The sequence below is a fragment of the Colletotrichum costaricense genome (genome assembly GCF_030867565.1).
Source record: "Colletotrichum costaricense strain IMI 309622 chromosome Unknown Scaffold_14.1, whole genome shotgun sequence".
In the NCBI taxonomy this organism is placed as follows: Eukaryota; Fungi; Ascomycota; class Sordariomycetes; order Glomerellales; family Glomerellaceae; genus Colletotrichum; species Colletotrichum costaricense.
Genome location: NW_026848243.1, coordinates 176,707 through 193,398, shown reverse-complemented (window position 1 = coordinate 193,398; position 16,692 = coordinate 176,707). Strand labels below are relative to the sequence as shown.

At 54.6% G+C, this 16,692-nt stretch overlaps 6 protein-coding genes across 6 annotated transcripts; 3 read left to right on the top strand and 3 right to left on the bottom strand.

Annotated features, from left to right (window-relative positions):
• Positions 1–359: 359 nt before the first annotated feature.
• CCOS01_11942 (uncharacterized protein) lies at positions 360–1,841 on the bottom strand (the record flags this gene model as incomplete). The annotated part of the gene is made up of 1 exon (XM_060460093.1): positions 360–1,841. The coding sequence occupies one exon, from the start codon at positions 1,839–1,841 to the stop codon at positions 360–362; it is 1,482 nt and encodes a 493-aa protein (XP_060309036.1).
• A 549-nt stretch (positions 1,842–2,390) lies between these two features.
• CCOS01_11941 (uncharacterized protein) lies at positions 2,391–2,823 on the top strand (the record flags this gene model as incomplete). The annotated part of the gene is made up of 3 exons (XM_060460092.1): positions 2,391–2,435; positions 2,492–2,659; positions 2,734–2,823. Coding segments are annotated over 3 exons (303 nt in total), but the record flags the coding sequence as incomplete, so codon positions are not given.
• A 2,132-nt stretch (positions 2,824–4,955) lies between these two features.
• CCOS01_11940 (glycosyltransferase family 31) lies at positions 4,956–6,376 on the top strand (the record flags this gene model as incomplete). Its single annotated transcript, XM_060460091.1, has 2 exons — positions 4,956–5,498; positions 5,573–6,376. The coding sequence occupies 2 exons, from the start codon at positions 4,956–4,958 to the stop codon at positions 6,374–6,376; spliced, it is 1,347 nt and encodes a 448-aa protein (XP_060309034.1).
• A 1,412-nt stretch (positions 6,377–7,788) lies between these two features.
• CCOS01_11939 (oxysterol-binding protein) lies at positions 7,789–9,412 on the top strand (the record flags this gene model as incomplete). Its single annotated transcript, XM_060460090.1, has 3 exons — positions 7,789–8,010; positions 8,121–8,440; positions 8,536–9,412. Coding segments are annotated over 3 exons (1,419 nt in total), but the record flags the coding sequence as incomplete, so codon positions are not given.
• Positions 9,413–10,392: 980 nt separating this feature from the next.
• Positions 10,393–12,291, bottom strand: CCOS01_11938 (ubiquitin carboxyl-terminal hydrolase; the record flags this gene model as incomplete). The annotated part of the gene is made up of 1 exon (XM_060460089.1): positions 10,393–12,291. One exon carries the CDS (start codon positions 12,289–12,291, stop codon positions 10,393–10,395), a length of 1,899 nt encoding a protein of 632 aa, XP_060309032.1.
• Positions 12,292–15,541: 3,250 nt separating this feature from the next.
• On the bottom strand, positions 15,542–16,543 carry CCOS01_11937 (uncharacterized protein; the record flags this gene model as incomplete). Its single annotated transcript, XM_060460088.1, has 1 exon — positions 15,542–16,543. One exon carries the CDS (start codon positions 16,541–16,543, stop codon positions 15,542–15,544), a length of 1,002 nt encoding a protein of 333 aa, XP_060309031.1.
• Between the last annotated feature and the right edge of the window lie 149 nt (positions 16,544–16,692).

The following is a 16,692-nucleotide window of genomic DNA, read 5'->3' as shown; positions in this document are numbered from 1 at the left end:
CGTCGATATTAGAAGTGAACCGGCTGACCGGGCTGACTCACTAGTGGTGCCAATTTCTCTCCAACCGTTCGGACGCACGTGTTGGTCAAAAGCCGTTGCAACGGAAGGCGCATTGAGAGCGAATAGATAAGGCAAGACACAAGTGGTAAGAGCAACAGAGAAGGAGCTGGCGACAGGTGATTCGTGTAATTGCGCTTGTGGCTCTTCACGCGGACACTCCGTGGTTTCTATGTTCCTATGTGTATCGAGGCTGAGTGTTGGGCATGGGTATCATTTCAGATTTTGTCTAGATGATTTATACATGGTGTTACAAAACTTTACATCCTTCAATGTGCCTCTCATATCTTTAATAGGCATCTTTAGGCTTTTGTCTTTATGGCTCCCTCAGGAATCGTATCCTCAGCCTCGAATTTGCGCGGGATAAGACCTTCAGCCATATCAATCGCGCTCTGCATGTCATTCTTGTTGAACAAGAACAAGCCCTGGATCGCAGCTGTACTCGTGAACCGGTTCGCTGTCTCCCCGGTGCCGTTACCAAAGAGACCCAGATCTTCCAGTCTCTGCAAGAATCGTTCCCGACCAGCACCGTCTGTGTCCACGTCGCCGTAGAAGCGGTCCCACATCAGACCTGCCTGGTACTTAGTCGCCTCGCCGATACGCATCATCATGTCTACTCGACCCGGTCGAATCAGCGCCGGATCAAGACGCTCAATATGGTTCGTGGTCAAGAACGCGATGCGCTCCTCGCCGGCAGCCAAGCCGTCAAGAGCATTGAGCAGGCCAGAGAAGGTGACACTAGCGCCGCTGTAGCCATCGGCATCGCGCTGCCGGCGATTGACGAACGCTGAATCCGCGTCCTCTAGCAAGAGAATACTCCTGCGGGGCAGTTTCGTCAAGAGATATGCCAGCTTGTCGTCCGTCATACCCATCTCGCTGAGGTTGACCATGGCCACGCTAAAGTCCAGCTCACCAGCAAGAGACTGGATAAAGGAACTCTTGCCGCTGCCAGGGGGTCCGAACAGCAGGTATCCACGGCGGTAGGGGATACCGCGGTCAACATACCACTGCTGTCGTCCCAGGAAATCTTTGACGTCGTCCACGATGCCTTCCTTCACACCCTCATCCAGTATAACCGAGCCGAGAGGTCGCTTCTTCCGAGGATCACCGAGCGGCGCCCATTCCATGCCTCTTGCAGAGTATACGACCGTCTTGCCCTCGTTCGCTTTCGCCGCCAGCGCGTGCGCCTCACCAAATATGTCCTCGAAGACGTGACGGTGCGCCCACAGCGTCGTCAATTGTACGATTTCGTGAGGCTCGCCCGTGTTCATGTTGGCCGTGTTGTGCTTCTCGCGGTTGATTGCGATGAACGCATTCTTGTGCTTGACGATATGTCGCCCGTACCCAGGCTGCAGGAAAAAATGCGCATTTGTCGGGCTATTTGCACCTCGCTGGGTGGTAGTGGTCGTCGAGACGGAGAGGTTGTGGATGCGGGTGATGCGCGAGGCAATGAAACCGGCTTGCTCGCGCGGCTGCGACAGCCACGCGAGAATCCAAGGGTACGCTGGATCCTGCTTGCTGATTTCGACATTGACGAGGAGGCGGCGTCGAGCAGCTCCGGCTGCGACGACGACGCCTTTGCGACCGAAGGCTGCGACTGCGCCTAAGCTCGCGAGGCCGATGCCGCCGGCGAAGAGGGGGTTGTTGAAGAGGGCATCGAGGTTGAAGATCGAGGCTGGGCCGGACGACGCTGCTGTCGGTGCCGCGACGGGAGCTGCCACCGTTATAGCAGCCGCCGGCGATGCAATCGGTGCTGTCGAAGCTGTGATATCGGTCGGGGACATGATCAACGACGGTTGTGATGGCTCCAGGCTCGCATCGCACGATGTTGGTGCGGGCTTTGGGAATGTGGAAATGTTTGACGATTTTTTGAGACGGACCGGAAGCTTGAACAGGGATGATGGAGCTTGCCTCAAGTCACGGAAGGCTCTGGGCAAAATCCCCGGTCAAGCGTTCAGGGGCCTACCCCTGTCGCTACGTTCCCTGAGAACCCTTGCGGCCCCGTACTCCGTACTGTGTAAGTACTGGGCAGCTCTTTCCACAACTACTCGGTGACATTCTCACCAATGTTCCTTGACATTAACGTCTCTATGGATCTGCACCTTCCTGTCCCCTCTAGAAGCACTATATTCGAATCAGAGATGTTCTCAGAAGCTTTTTGATGCACGATGCCTAAAAGCTGCATTCCTTCAACCTCCGGCAGTGCAGCTCTATTCAGGGCGGAAAAGACCATTAAATAACCAGTGTCGGGACCATCAACGGCCAATTGTTCTTCGATGATGCCAGTATCTTAGACGGACTCCAATCTGGTATTCGGTTAGTTAGCCCTGATTATTTCGCGGCTGCTGCATCTACGGGAATCTAGCTGCCGCATCTTAGTGTGAGACGAAACAGACTAATTTCGCCAGAATCCGACCAAAATCACCCCTAGCAGAATCCCGAGAAACAAGGGCCACCATCAGGTGGTGTCGATGAGGCTACGAGAAGCTGGATAGAAGCCCAAGAGAAAGATAACTCGGAATGGGATCGTGGCAAGATTACGCATAACTACATGGGGTCGGCGCCTAAGTTCAAGACCAAAAAAGTCATCATGTTGTCCCTGGTTGTTTTCACTGCGTACGTCATCCAGCCCTTTCGAATTGTAGGAGGGGGAGGCCAATTGACTGAAACCCCAACAGAAGCTTGGAAATCTCTATCTTCATTCCCGCTCGTGTCCAGTTCTTCGAGGAGTTTGGCTTGACCCTGATGCAGGCAATCGTGCCTTGACCAATGTGCGTCTTCACTCTCGGCTTGAGTCCTGTCGTTGGCGGTCCATCATTGGAGGAAGTTGGCCGGCACCGCGTCTCATGAGTCTCTCTCTGGATGAGCCCTTAACTCTCCGCGGGAGGTTCTGCCCCAGCTTCGCCGGAATAAGCGCCCCCCGGTTTCTCGTAGGGCTCTGAATCTCTTGCAGCTTGACTATCTAAATGCTCTGTCTTCGACCACGTACATCATAATGCCGTTTCCTGGTCCAGGGCTGGTGGACATCTGCATCGCTCTCTCACGCAGCCACAACCGCGAACAAACAATATCCCAGTGATAGGAGCTGCCGTCGTGAGGCGGAAGAGCTGGTGCTGCAATACGCATTTAGCACTACGTACGGCTCTGGAATTGAGCAGCATGGCATAGCCTTTATCTCGATAGCAGTGAGATGCGTCCTAGGAGCCTTGACCGTTGTATTTTATAGAATCCCATGCCCGTTGGAAAACCGCCAGAGTACAGATTTCTGGCCATGTTCGGGTATATCGGGTTCTCACTGGGGCTTTTGATTGGGCAAGGTTATTCGGGACGAGAGCATTTCCGACACAGTCACGAAAATACCGAGATATGGCTGTCAATGTAAAGAAGCATAACTTGATGGTTCAGATATTCATAACTGAGCACATGCTGACGTTGCAGAGGAAAAAGTGACAGCTCGGGCTGGCCCGAAGATGGTGATCGGCGGCGTGGAGCAGTCTTCCAGCCGGGGAAATGTCCGATCGTGCCGATGTAACTGGGTACACCTGAAAACGGGAGTTTGGGGGGCTGGCTGTGGAACCCCCACGAACCCAAACTTGTCACTTTTTGGGCGTTGGCCCTTTGAGAACATCATTTCGTAAGGTACCGGGATGAATCGAGCAGGGTTCAATATGACGAACCAAGCGCGACGGCGTAAAACAAAAACAGGGGCATTTGTGGAGGGGTTATCTCTGTTGGTCGACATCGGGATGAGGGGGAGGGGAACGCAGACGAAGTGCGTACGTCGCCTTTATCTATCAGATCAATTTTTTTCTTCCAATTCTGAGGATAGTCTGGGAAGGGGTCTCGCGCGTTTCGTCCAGACATGGAGATGAGACGCGCAAGTCTCTCTTGAAATATCCGCTTCATGGTGTGACCCTTTGCCATTTTGGTGTTATCCCTTCGGCTGGGGCTGTGCCGAATTTGGTTTGCTGGGCGTCCAGGGCCACCCACGGCAACTCCAGTCTCCAAGAGCACCAAGAAATCCCAAGACAAAACCGCGCAGCACGGCAAAACGGCACTCATTTTGTTTTGCTAGTGAATCCATCGCGGTGTGTTCTTGGTATCTTCTTGGCTCAGCCAGGCACCCAGCCATGGCCAGCCAATAGACTATTACGCAACGCTGTCTGCCGGTGGCGCGGCTTATTCAGGCCAGATGAGGGGGACTGGATGGGGTGCAACACCTTGGCGCGCATGAGTTTGCTTTGCGCTTGGCCTTTTTGCTTTTCGAGTGTTGTCTTTTTTTTTTCTTAGCCGTCTCAGTCGTCTGGTCTCATTCTTTAACCGGCCTTGTCCTGCAGCCACCAAGCCCAATGATGTTTCTGGCGTGGCGACCTTGTTTCTCACTCCTTCAACGACATCTCTAGAGTTTTTGTCGCATCTCAACTTTACAATGTCGCATCTACACCCATCGCGATAGTTTCATCCTATCCACCCTGTCGACGAGCTCAAGCGATATCTTCCCACTTCTTCAATGATCACGACGACGACCCACCTCATCACCACATCAGCCTCATTCTGCTGACGACGGTTGCTTCTCACTTAACCACAACGCAAAGGTATAGCTTACGTCACTCGAACGCTCCCTTGGCAGCCATTCCTCCCTCTCGATCAAGATCCCGTGTGTCCTGCGACATCACGCCTAGCTCCCATCGCCGGATCTTCAACTCTCTTGCGCTCTGCTTCCTTCCCGCGGCTCTGCATATGTGACTCTGACCTGCATCACCAACAACCGCCACCCAATCGCCGGTGCGTGACGGCCACCACCTCATGACAACCTCACCACACCACCACCACCACCCCCTCACCACGAACCACACCCAAAACCGCCCAATCACATCCGTCGCCAAACAAAAACAACCATGTTCCTCCCCTCACCACGCATAAGGCGCCTCTTCATCCTCCTCTTCCTCGCCTTCCTCGTCGGCAACGCCCTCTTATTCCTCGTCCTCCCCTACGACAATCCTCTCGTCCTCGCCTTCCGCTTCAACACCGCCAGCCTCAAAAATTGGTGGCGCGGCCCGGGAACCGAAAAGGACGCCTGGCTGTACGAGCCCGCCAAATTCCCCATCGAGTACCGCACCGACGTCGGCCTGCTCATTAAGACGGGCTACGGAACTCGTCACCGGCTCGCGGCGCAGCTTGAGGCATTTGACCTCACGGCGCGGGATAAGGATGCGTTTGTGGTAGTGGGCGACTGGACGCCGCGGGAGAATGGGACGATTGCCGGGGTGAAGGTGCACGATGCCATTGGCGGCGTCATGGCGATGCCGGAGATGAGGGCGCATCATGATGCGCCCAAGTTTAAGGAGTATCTGGCCCTCAGGGATGCCGTGCAAAAAGGGGATGATGCTAAAGCTACTGAAATTGGCCAGAGTTTCGGGTGGGATCTGGATGCGCTCAAGGTAAATACTCTCCCTCCTTGTTTTCCCCATGTGTTCGCGCACGCAAGGCAACGAGAGCGTCGTACTGACAGTAGCACAAGTTCATCTGGGGCCTCGAATACATCTACGACAACCTCCCGCCAAAGAAATGGTACGTCATCGTCGACGACGACACCTACCTCGTTAAATCCTCCCTCCGCCTCCTTCTCGCGCATTGGGACTCGGACGAGCCGCAGTACATTGGCAACGCAGTCGGCGACTTCAAGGGCCGCTTTGCGCACGGCGGATCAGCCGTCGTGATATCGCACGAGGCAGCGAAACAGCTCCTCTCTCGGCGGGACGTTGTCGCCGCGGCGCAGGAGCACTCGCTCGAGGAGACGTGGGGTGATAAGCTTATCGCAACGGCGTTCCAGAAGATCGGGGTGTACCTCGATGAGCGGTACAGCCACTTCTTCAATGGCGAAAGGCCGAATATCAGCAAGATGATGGCGGACCGATTCTGCTCGCCGCTCGTGTCGTTTCACGGGGTGGCGGACCCAGCCGAGATGAAGAAAGTTGGACGGGCGTTTGCGGACGAGAGGAGTCCAGTATTCTGGGGACAGCTATGGGAGATTTATGGCGCGCCGTCAGTGGAGGAGTTTAGGAGGGTGCCGGTGCGGACTGGGCGTGATTATGTTGGGAGGATTGATGAGCGAGCGAAGATGGTGCACGCGGTTACCAGCCCAGAGGCGTGTTTGAAGGAGTGTGAGGGTATGGGGAGCAAGTGCTTGGCGTGGGCTTGGGTCGAGCACACCTCGGAGTGCAAGCTCAGCCCGTGGATGATTCTTGGGGAGGAAGTAGAGGGGCACTATTCGGGGATCAACACGGACGAAGTTGAGAAGCTACAGGTAAGTTGTTAAGAAGGTGAAAGGGTGGCGATAGACGGCAACGGTAGACATGAGAGCGTGATGATACCCAGGGAACACATAGGCGTAGCGGCGGTTAGAATTGGATTACATTTGGTCGGTATTTGGGGGACGGCGCAGGTAACTTAGGCTTTTACTTCGAAAATGAGAATCAATCCGTTTCTTTCTCAATAAGACGTTCCCATTTGCTTATTGCAGAAGTACTTTGAGAGACTGACGACTCCGGCAGCAATCTCCACATGACTATATCTGATGCTACGGCGCATCCGTATCCCCGGTGGGGGAAGCACCTTCACCGGCAGCTCGGTTTCGGGCGGGGTGCAACTCGGGCCCGATCGAGGACCGAGCTCCATAGGGCAGGTCCGGACCAGCCCCATCTAACATGTGGCTTAGCCATGAGATTCAGACGAGCACGTGTGTGGCTTGACCACCGGGGCCCCACGAAACGAATCGGGCTGGCTGTCATCGTGCAGGGACAGTACCTTAGGTACCTATGGTGTGCTGCAGCAGCAGCGGCCTTTCGGACGGGGAAAGTCACTGTGTGCCAGCCGGGTGTGGAAGGTCCCAGGTCACTTGAGGTTTAGTGCGAGAGGCGTCAATGACGATGACGTCTCCGTCTCATTATGTGCGCGCACACGACACTGGACACACAGTCACTGACGCGAGCTACGCCACGCTCCATCCCATCATTTTCGCCTCTTGCAATTAGTACGGCGCATTGCTGCAAGTTGGTCTAGAATCCACGGATGCCAACTGGTTTGGTAGTGGTGGTCGACAAGACAGTTGACGTCAACTCTATCAACCAGCCTCCCACACCACCCACCAGCCCGTCATCGCATCGCATTGCCCCTCGGACATGGAATTAAACAGCAGCAAAGCTCCTTTGGGTCTGTCCGTTGGTTTCTAACGGTCAAGATTTAATTTCCACGGCTCCTTCCAATCCGCTTGGCAAACACCCTCACTGTTCAAAGCGAAACAAAGAAATCGAACAAGAAGCACCTCACGAAACGGACCACTCTCAGCTCTCATAGCTGTGTCTCCATCGCCTAGTCAACCAACCGAGCGGGTCGACTTCATTTCCCAACTCTTTTCTCGAGGTTCCCTGTCGTTCATCGGTAGTGGAAACATTCCTCCCGTTTGGCCCTACCGTGGACCAACCCAGACACAAGAACTGCAAATCGCAGCTCCCAAATCCCTGTTCAGCTGTTAGGGAGCCCCGCCAAAAGCTGTTCTGAGCAGCAGGTCCCGTAACCAGCACAGCGAGTGCGGTCACTAAGCGGCGCCCAACCCCTGCGGCACTACGACATCCCACTTTCCCATAAAGACAGGTCCAAGACAGCTCACCACACACGGGTCCTTTTTCAAGAGACCCCGCCTGCAGGCCGTAACTTTTGGGAGAAACTTAGACACAACATACATCCACGCACACACACACGCACCCTCCAACTCCCTATTCTTTCTTCTTCTGTATTCTCGAAGCCATTCACAACTCTGACGACAGCTGCCTCAAGTCTGCCACAACATCTCACACCCAACAACCGCGACCCCTCGAATCCACAATGGCGGCCCAGACCCCAACATCAGCTCAAGCCCAGGCCAACCAGGGCAGCTGGGGAGCTTTCCTCAAGGTATGCCCTTCCTCTGCTTCCTCTTCGCTACTAAGTCTTCCAACCTTCCCTCCCACCCCTCACACGAAAAACGTAGCAACTGACAATGGCTTTTCGCCGCCCTCTCACAGTCCATCGCCTCCTTCAACGGTGACCTCTCCTCCCTGACGGCCCCGCCCTTCATCCTCTCCAGCACCTCCCTGACCGAATTCTCCTCCTACTGGTGCGAGCACCCCTCCATCTTCGCCGCCCCCGCAAAGGAGGCAGACCCGGCCAAGCGCGCCCTGCTCGTCACAAAGTGGTTCATCAGCACTCTCAAGCAGCAGTACGCCTCCCGCAGCGAGCAGTACGGCAACGAGAAGAAGCCCCTCAACCCTTTCCTCGGCGAGCTCTTCCTCGGAAAGTGGGAGGATGACGCTGGCACGACGGAGCTCATCAGTGAGCAGGTTAGGTAAGAGAGCCCTTCTTCCCTCAAGAAATACAACAGACTCTAGAGCTCCAAATCCCCAAGTTGGGCACAAGACACTGACCTTCGTTCGCAACCAGCCACCACCCGCCTGCGACAGCCTACTCCATCACCAACCTCCCCACAGGCGTCCACCTCGAGGGCTACAACGCACAAAAAGCAACCTTCAGCCGCACAATCAACATCAAGCAAATCGGCCACGCCGTCCTGACCATCCCGACCCCAGATGGCAAAAAGGAGACCTATCTCATCACCCTCCCCGCCCTCCACATCGAAGGCCTCATCTTTGGCGCTCCCTTCATCGAGCTCGAGGGCACCTCCTTCATCACCTCCTCCACGGGATACACCTCCAAGATCGACTACTCGGGCAAGGGCTGGCTCTCGGGCAAAAAGAACAGCGTCATTGCCTCCGTCTACCCGACAGGCAAGGAAAAGGATGTGGTCTACAACATCACGGGCGTCTGGACCAAATCTTTTGAAATCCACGAGGGCGCCGCAAAGCACAACTCCTCCAAGACCCTGATCGACACCTACGACGCATCGCAGCACCCAACCTCCAAGCTCATCGTCGCCCCCCTCGAGAAGCAGCACCCGCTCGAGTCCCGCCGCGCCTGGAAGGGCGTCGCCGACGGCATCGCAAAGGGCGATATGGACCTCGTCAGCCGCGAAAAGTCCGCTATTGAAAAAGCGCAGCGCGACCTCCGCGCAAAGGAGAAGACGGAGGGACGCTCCTGGGACCGCAGATACTTTACTGATCGCCAGGGCGCTGGCGATGCCGTGCTCGAATCCCTCGGTGGCGCAGTTGGTCTTCCTGCTACGGGCGACGCGGACAAGACTGGTGGTCTGTGGCGGTACGATGCCGAGAAGGCGGATAAGGTGCGCAGCCAGGCGGCGCTGAGCGAGGCGGACCAGGCCAAGATTGCGGGGGAGATTTTGGGACAGCAAAAGTCATCATGAGTTACGACGTACGACGAGAGAGAGGAATTCGATAATGAGGAAGGGCTTGAGGAATTAGTGTTTACCGGCATGGAGTCTCTAGCGTGAGGAGCTTCGCCTCCGGTGAGGGGACGGGAAGACAGTCTCTCGATGGAAACGTTTGCTAGAGTTGGCGAACTGGCGCATGGGAATGTTCTTCATGTGGCCGTGAGCTCGAATTCGCGGCATATATGAGCACCGAGTAGAGTACAAGTAATCGTATAAAGTCAGATTAACCTTGCTGCGCACGCAACATGCCGATTCAGTACCGTTAGCGTGGTAGTCCGTATTATGTTTCCTTTCCTCGTAGCTACATTGGGCTTTCGAACTGACGTCAGTTCCATACCACCCTGTGTACCCTGGTGGTCATCTCCAGCAACGTGATGATCGATGTCAAGGTCCCCAGAATAATTGGTATGCGTGCATGGTATCGTCGAGAGAGCATTCTGCATGGTAGACAGAGAATTCTGGCCATGATTTGCGACGCTGTATTGGGCTTTATCCAACCTTGTCTCTGGCAAAGTCGATTGTCTTTGCTCCTCGTACTATTTATTTATGTACTTCGTCTCTTTCACTCCAGGTTTCTACCTTTCCCCCTGATAAGAACAAAAAAAAAAAAAAAAAAAGCCAATTCTGCAAAAAAAAATGCTTGTAACAACCACCTCAAATGCTGATCGGGATTCCTCGCGGCTTTGCCCACCATGTAGATGCATAAACAATAAGACTATTACGCCAGCCGATGCATTTTTCTTCTTTCTTCCCCAAGCAATCGTTGTGTGAGTTTGTGCGCGCATAAGAGCATGTGCGTGATATGTTCAAAACATTGAAATCTCAAGAATGTATGCAGGCCAAGGTCACCGCAGCATTGTAAGTTTCATCGAGGCGGTGGCCGTGTAGGCCCGGAACGGCTCGAACTCTGGAGGCAACGTTCTAAGCTGCGAGGGAACGTTGCCAGCCTCGCTCTACGGGCTGTCATCCCTCTCGAGCTCGTAGAATAGCAAGTAGACCTCACGTCGAAGATCGAGGACCTCGGCCGTCTTGGCTTCGCGGACCTTCTCGTCGCTGATGCGCCACCAGCGATCAGCGGGCTGCTTCTTGCGGGACTTGTGGACAGGAGGCCGAGGCACTACGGCCATTGGTGTGGAGTGAGGCGGACTGCTTCCCAGTGTGCTGTTTCCATTGACCTTTTGTGAAATCTTTGAAACGGTGCTCTTCGCCGAGGCAGTAAGTGACCGTACGGATCGGATGCTAGCCGAATCGGGCTCTCTCTGCCTATCGCGTGGAGCAGATGTCGGACTAATTCTCTTCCTTACTCGGTCCTTCGGCGAAGCGTCGGATGATGATAGTGATCGGGTAGAAGATGCCGTCTCGGAGCTCGGCGTCAGAAGGTCGGGTGTCGATACGGCGGGACTGACTCCCCGAGCAATGGCGTCGAGTTGCGGTGTCGATGGCTGTGGGGTGGCGGCGGGACTCGCCGTTTTGCTGTAGATGCCTGATGGCTGGAAGGTATTCTGATTGGAATACGGAGCATACGTATTCTGTCGTCTGAACGATTCGTAGTGTCCACTATGATGGCTTCCCTTGTGGGTAACGAGACCCAACAATTTGTAGTTGCGACGATCGCGCAAGCCACCAAGAGGCAATCGCTCTGGAAAGGCAACTTTGGCCGAGTTCTTGGTCGACGTTTGGTCATAGATGGACCGCGAAAGATGGACGGCAAGGATGCGAGGGAAGGACGTGAGGCGCGTCGACCGTGCGATTTTACGCTTGGGCGCATTGGCAATGTTCGGGAGGAGCACATCCTCAGGGACATGTTCCGGATCAAAGTCAATTGCATGGCGCAACTTGCGCACTGCCTCCTCGAGTGCGGTCCTCTCAGTCTCGTTCTGTGCATTTGCTAGATCGCTCTTGAGGGATTCTTCGGCATGAATCAGTCGGCATCTCTCGCACTTGAAGTCTTCAATCATTTCCGTCTTGAAGATTTCGTCAAAGCATGAGCTGAGAGTGGTGGAGCTGACTTGGGGCACATTCAACGTCAGCATGTAGAAGGACTCCTCTCTTGGCTTCGTCTTGTGGCCGCAGGTCTGACATTCGGATTGGGATTCGTATTTCCCTTCCATGGGAAAGCCTTCGTCTTCGTCCAGAGGCGCATGTATGCCATTGGTCTGTATCTTGGGTACTGTTGGTGTAGGCAATGCTGAGGAGGACTCATCGCCATTGCCGTTGGCCAGGTTGAGCCTTTCCAGCTTTTCCTGCACTGCGTCGCCATTGACAGAAGCACCTACCGAGGTAGCTCGTGAGGCTTCCAATCTTGCGTGGGTACGTGCTCTCTCGCCGGCGTGGTACTCTTCCTTAAGTCTCTCGGCCACTATTTGGAGAAATTCCTGGGCATCTTGCTGCTGGCGACTAATGCGCTGCCTAAATGCCGTCTCAAGTACTCTCACGAATTCAATCGCAGAGATTGATTTCTTGTAGATGGGCCTTTCGTTGAGTGAATCAAGCATATCCTTCAGTCCTTGTGTTACCAGACCGCGTTGCATGCCCTCGATCTTCCATTCCGGGTAGCTCTTGCCGGGCGGCTGAACCAATTGGGAGTATACGCCTTCATCGTCAATATTTCGGCGGTGAGTCTCGCGAATCAGGTACATGCGCAGCTCGCCGAGACCCGCGAGGGCCTGCAGGGTCGAGTTAATGAAGCAATCATTTGCAGCATTGCGCAAGCCGACCACGCCTTTCCTACGTGACGATGAGGTGCTGGACTCGTCGATTGTAAATGTAGGCGCAAAGACGTAGACAAGGGCAATGGCAGCCAAAGATGCGCCGGCGGCGTAGGAAATCGTGGTCACGTTTTTGTCGGGCATATTGGAAAATGGAAAAATCGGGAGGCTCGGGACAGTCGAGGTAACGTGGAGGAGATCGGATTTATGCGCGGACGAGCGCGATTCTCGGGGATGTGCGGCTCCTGGAGGAAGAATAATGGTCAGCACAAGTGTCTCCGAAGAATTGTGAAAAAGTCCCAAGGTAGTGGTCGTGGTGCGTTACACCCGTCTTCCCGAGGGCGCAGGACGGAAGCCAAATTTACCTATGCTTTCTGTAGGTAGAGGAATCGCAAGTTCATAATGCTGTGAAGACCGGGCCAGTAGGGATACAGGGATCCAACATTGTCTCTCCAAAACACTGAAGACGGCTTGTAAAGAGTTTGGTTGACGATGTCAAGCCGCAGAGGGCAAGGCTGTGGGAGAAGCTCGGCGTAAGGCGAAAGGGAAGAGGAGGAGAAGTGACGAGGAGAGAGACGAGGCGAGAACTGGAGAAGCAGGCTAGAAACTGGAGACGTGGACTGGGAAAGAGGGTCTACGATGGAACACACCAGGTTGCTGGAATGGATGGACGGGGGGGTGGCAGAGTGAAAAAAACGGGGTAAAATGGAGAAATCAAGTAGGTGGACGGGGGTTCACCACCGACCGAGGGGATCGGGGGTCGGGGGACGTAGGCAAAGGACGCAGTATGGTCAGTGGCGCATGTCGTTTTCCAGGAGCGAAGCGAGAGCGGCGGCGACAGCAGCCAGTATTGCCAGCAGCATGAGAATGCGACGAGGATGGTAGCAGATGGGCTGCAGAACGTCTGTCTGCTTTGTTGGTCTGCGTGTGCGCTGTTGGTTCAAGAGAGCCGAAGAGCAGGCATTACTCCTGTTGTTTGCTCTGTCAGTCAAAGGAGGGCCCCTCCAGCCGCGGTTTGAGAGTCGGTGTGCAGTCGGCGAGGGGTTATACGGCTAAGGTACCAAGGTAAGACAAAGTAGACGGGATGGGGAAGACGGGAAAACGGAAGAAGTTCAAGTGCAGGATACCTTAAGTATGCATACACAACTTGCCCGACTGCTAGGTACACACAGAAAAGGGGACGAAGGAGGTAAAATGCAGGAATCCAATGGCTCTCGGCAAAATCCCATCTGGCAAGGGAACGGAAAGAATGGAAGGTGTTTGGCTGCGCCTGCCGCCGCCTCATTATGCGCGCCGCTGCGGCCGTCATTGCATCCCGTCAATTGATTCCAGCGAGGTAGGCAGTACCTTAGGTACCTGTACTCTCCCCATCTAAGAGGGCACTCACCGTTACCGCGCGTTGCCCCCGACGCTTTCCTTTTCCTAAGGTACGTTCCCCATATTGCTTCCTTCTTTGCAAACCCAGCCTTCCCATTCGGGTCTTCCCAAAGACGGGCCGCGCTTTCTTTCCTGCAACTTTTTCTTTGATTGGACAGTTGCTGAAGAAAGCGCGCCATGATCTCGGAAAGAACTCCTCTAGAGCGAACCTGCCTCCAATGACATCTTTCGGCCTAGGAACTTATTTTTTAATTGGCAAGTGCCACTGCTTTTTTTTTTTTTTTTTTTTTTTTTTTTTCTACTTTTGGCCCCGGCACCACCCGCTCGGCTCACTCGGCCGCCGTTGTTCCGACACGGACTGTGGTGAGGGGCCCCGCCATGTCACTTCCATCACTCCCCCTGAGTACGCACGTCAACCCCGAGCTTCCATTTCGAGTGATGTATTGCCTTGGAGGCATGGGGACAGGTCTGACCTAGATTCCCCTCCCATTCCTCCTGTCAGTCATCGGCCGATGTGACTGGCCCGCCGCATAGTCAGCAATCATAACGCCTGTTCTTCGATTACCTTGCTTAGTCCGTCAATGTTGAATATTGGTACTCAACTTTCCCAACCAACAGATGGGTACAGCAGCGTTGGTACGTTATCGGTGTGCCCCGCGTCTTGCCGCCTCCACTACGCCGACCTGCATGTTCCACAACATCTTCTGGAAGCCCGCCGCCATGGCTCTAGTCATCAAGCCCTGCCCGCCCTGATCTCGCCGCACCTTACCTTGTTCCGCTGGCCCAACCGCAGACTGAGAGACTCGCGTCTCTATCGTATACGTTCCTGCAAGGCAACCACATTCAAGATGTGATCAGCACTCCTCAAAGCTACTTGATTGGAGACCGAGGCCACCATCTTTCCCAGTAGCTTAGTCGCTGCGACGTGGGGGGTTGGAGAAGCAAAACTCTCCAATGCAACGTCACTCGACTTTCCAGTTTCCTCACCAAAAGGACCGCTCTTCCGCGCCCGCTGACCACCATCGCTCCGATCCTTCTCTTATTCGTCCGCCGTCTGTACTCCGGATACCAAACCATACTGCACATCGAGAGAAGAAATTCCCGATCTGTCCGAACCATCAGACGGTTCCCCAGCACCCTGACACTATGACGCAGAGGTATTCATACAGCAGTGGGAGCACTCGATCCCAGCACCCGACATTGCTTGTCAGAAGCTGCGGACAGAAACCCGACTCTAGTCAGAGACCTGCCGCTACCCCTCAGTCCTCTCCAATGTCTGAGATTACCGGCAGCACCTGTCTTGGGACCCCGCATCAAATGCCCTCGTGGACAGCTTACACCGCCGACTCCTTTCCTCGGGAATTAGGGGCATTCGACGGTAGGTATTGCTAAAGCGCTACAAGCAAAAGCGGGAGACAGCATCCAACGGCTCGTCTACTCCGCAAGAATCGAAGGCGAAGGCGAAGGATCATCAGCCACCGGCCGTTGAGCACCAACACGTACAAGAGCTGACGCGAAGAGCCGAACGCACCCATGGACATCGAACGCACGCCTATTTGTCGGTGGCGTCCAGCATTCGCTTTGCGTAATCCCGCGGCGCAGCAAGTCTCCAATGTGCCGCCCGAAAGCGAGCATATACTATTCTTCAGGTTATCTAACGCGGTATCTATTCTATCACAGCTACAGAAGAGCAACGCCATGTTGAGAAAAAGACAACCTTATTGTACACTCCAAGACAACCCGCCTAGACCAATGACCTAATTTCTAGGGAAATTCATGTTGCTAACCCCAGACTCCGACCCCGGTTCCCCAGGCTCTGCCCCCTCCCAATACATGCGGGACAGTGCAGCTTGGATCTAGCTTGCAGCAAGCTGTCGGGCCGCATCTCAAGGTAAAATGGCATTGAGATCAGAAGTGGTGGCTACTCAGGGTATCGCCGAGATACTCGTCCCATAATTGGGGAAAAGCGAAAAGATAATCATGAACATTTCGCACTCGCGATCACCGCATCGAGCTGCTACTGCACCGCATTTACTGGCGGACTGTCCACTGGGTGACTCTTCCAGTCCCAAATTGACCCGTTCAGGGCTGCCATCTTGACCCAGTCGCAGCACAAATCAGTCGCATTCTCATCCCCATAGAAAGACGTTGGGATGTCGTATTTCTCGATGGCTAGCATTCCCTCGGGGTCGTACTCGTCCCATCTTGTCGTCTCTATTTCCGGCAGGTCGCTTTCCACATCGGCAAGCACAATCTTGATCTTCCGGGGCGTCAAGTGGTCATAGCTGTTCAGCATATGGTAGTAGTCGTCTTTGACATTGATCCGTGGCGGAACTAGTGGTCGCGCGAGAACGACTTGTTCGAGCTGGGCTGTGTTTGCTATGTCATACCAGAGCCAGTGGCTCGACATGGGTGCATTGAATAACACAACGCGCCTCAGGTTGGGCCACAAGCTCCAGCAGTTGACGGTGAAGGTCTGTTGCATAAAAGTCAGAGCCGGATAGTCTCGTAAACAGATGAGCTCCTCGAGCTTGGATAGCCGCTGGAACCCGTCCGTCAGAGTCGGCCTGACATCGAGGTGGTCATCGTATCCAGACAAGGTCCCGAACGGCATGTCGACGATAAGGCGCTTGAGGGTGTCGCAAACCTCGCAAAAGAGCTCGCGCACCCACATGGCCGTCGGTTTATCATCTAGCGACTTTCCAAAGGGACTGAGGTAGAGGGAAGTGATGCATTTAAGTGATAGGGTCGGCGGGAGACTTCTAGGCGACGGTGAGAAGAGACTCAGCAGAAGCAAGCTCAGGCGGCTTGTCGAGTCGATGTGCATGCATCGCTTGCGGAGCAGCCGGGTACTGAAGTCATATGTTGAGCGGGAGACGCGACTGAATGATATCAGGGCTTTCGTTGCACTATGGGACGCAGGCAAGATTGACGATTCATTCGGTGGGAGAAGACTCTCGATGATGTTCAAGACGAGTTCCAGCGGCAACCGCTGGCGCTGAACCTGAGAAGAAGACATTTGCGTAAAGCAAGGGAAAAAGGCACGTAGGTTTTGCAGATCTGGCTGAGGTCCGGTAACGCAACAAGCGGCCGGGAGACTCTTATCTGATGAGCTTAATTGACGGAAACACACTGGCGACAAAGACGGATGTTGAGAGGAATGAGGGG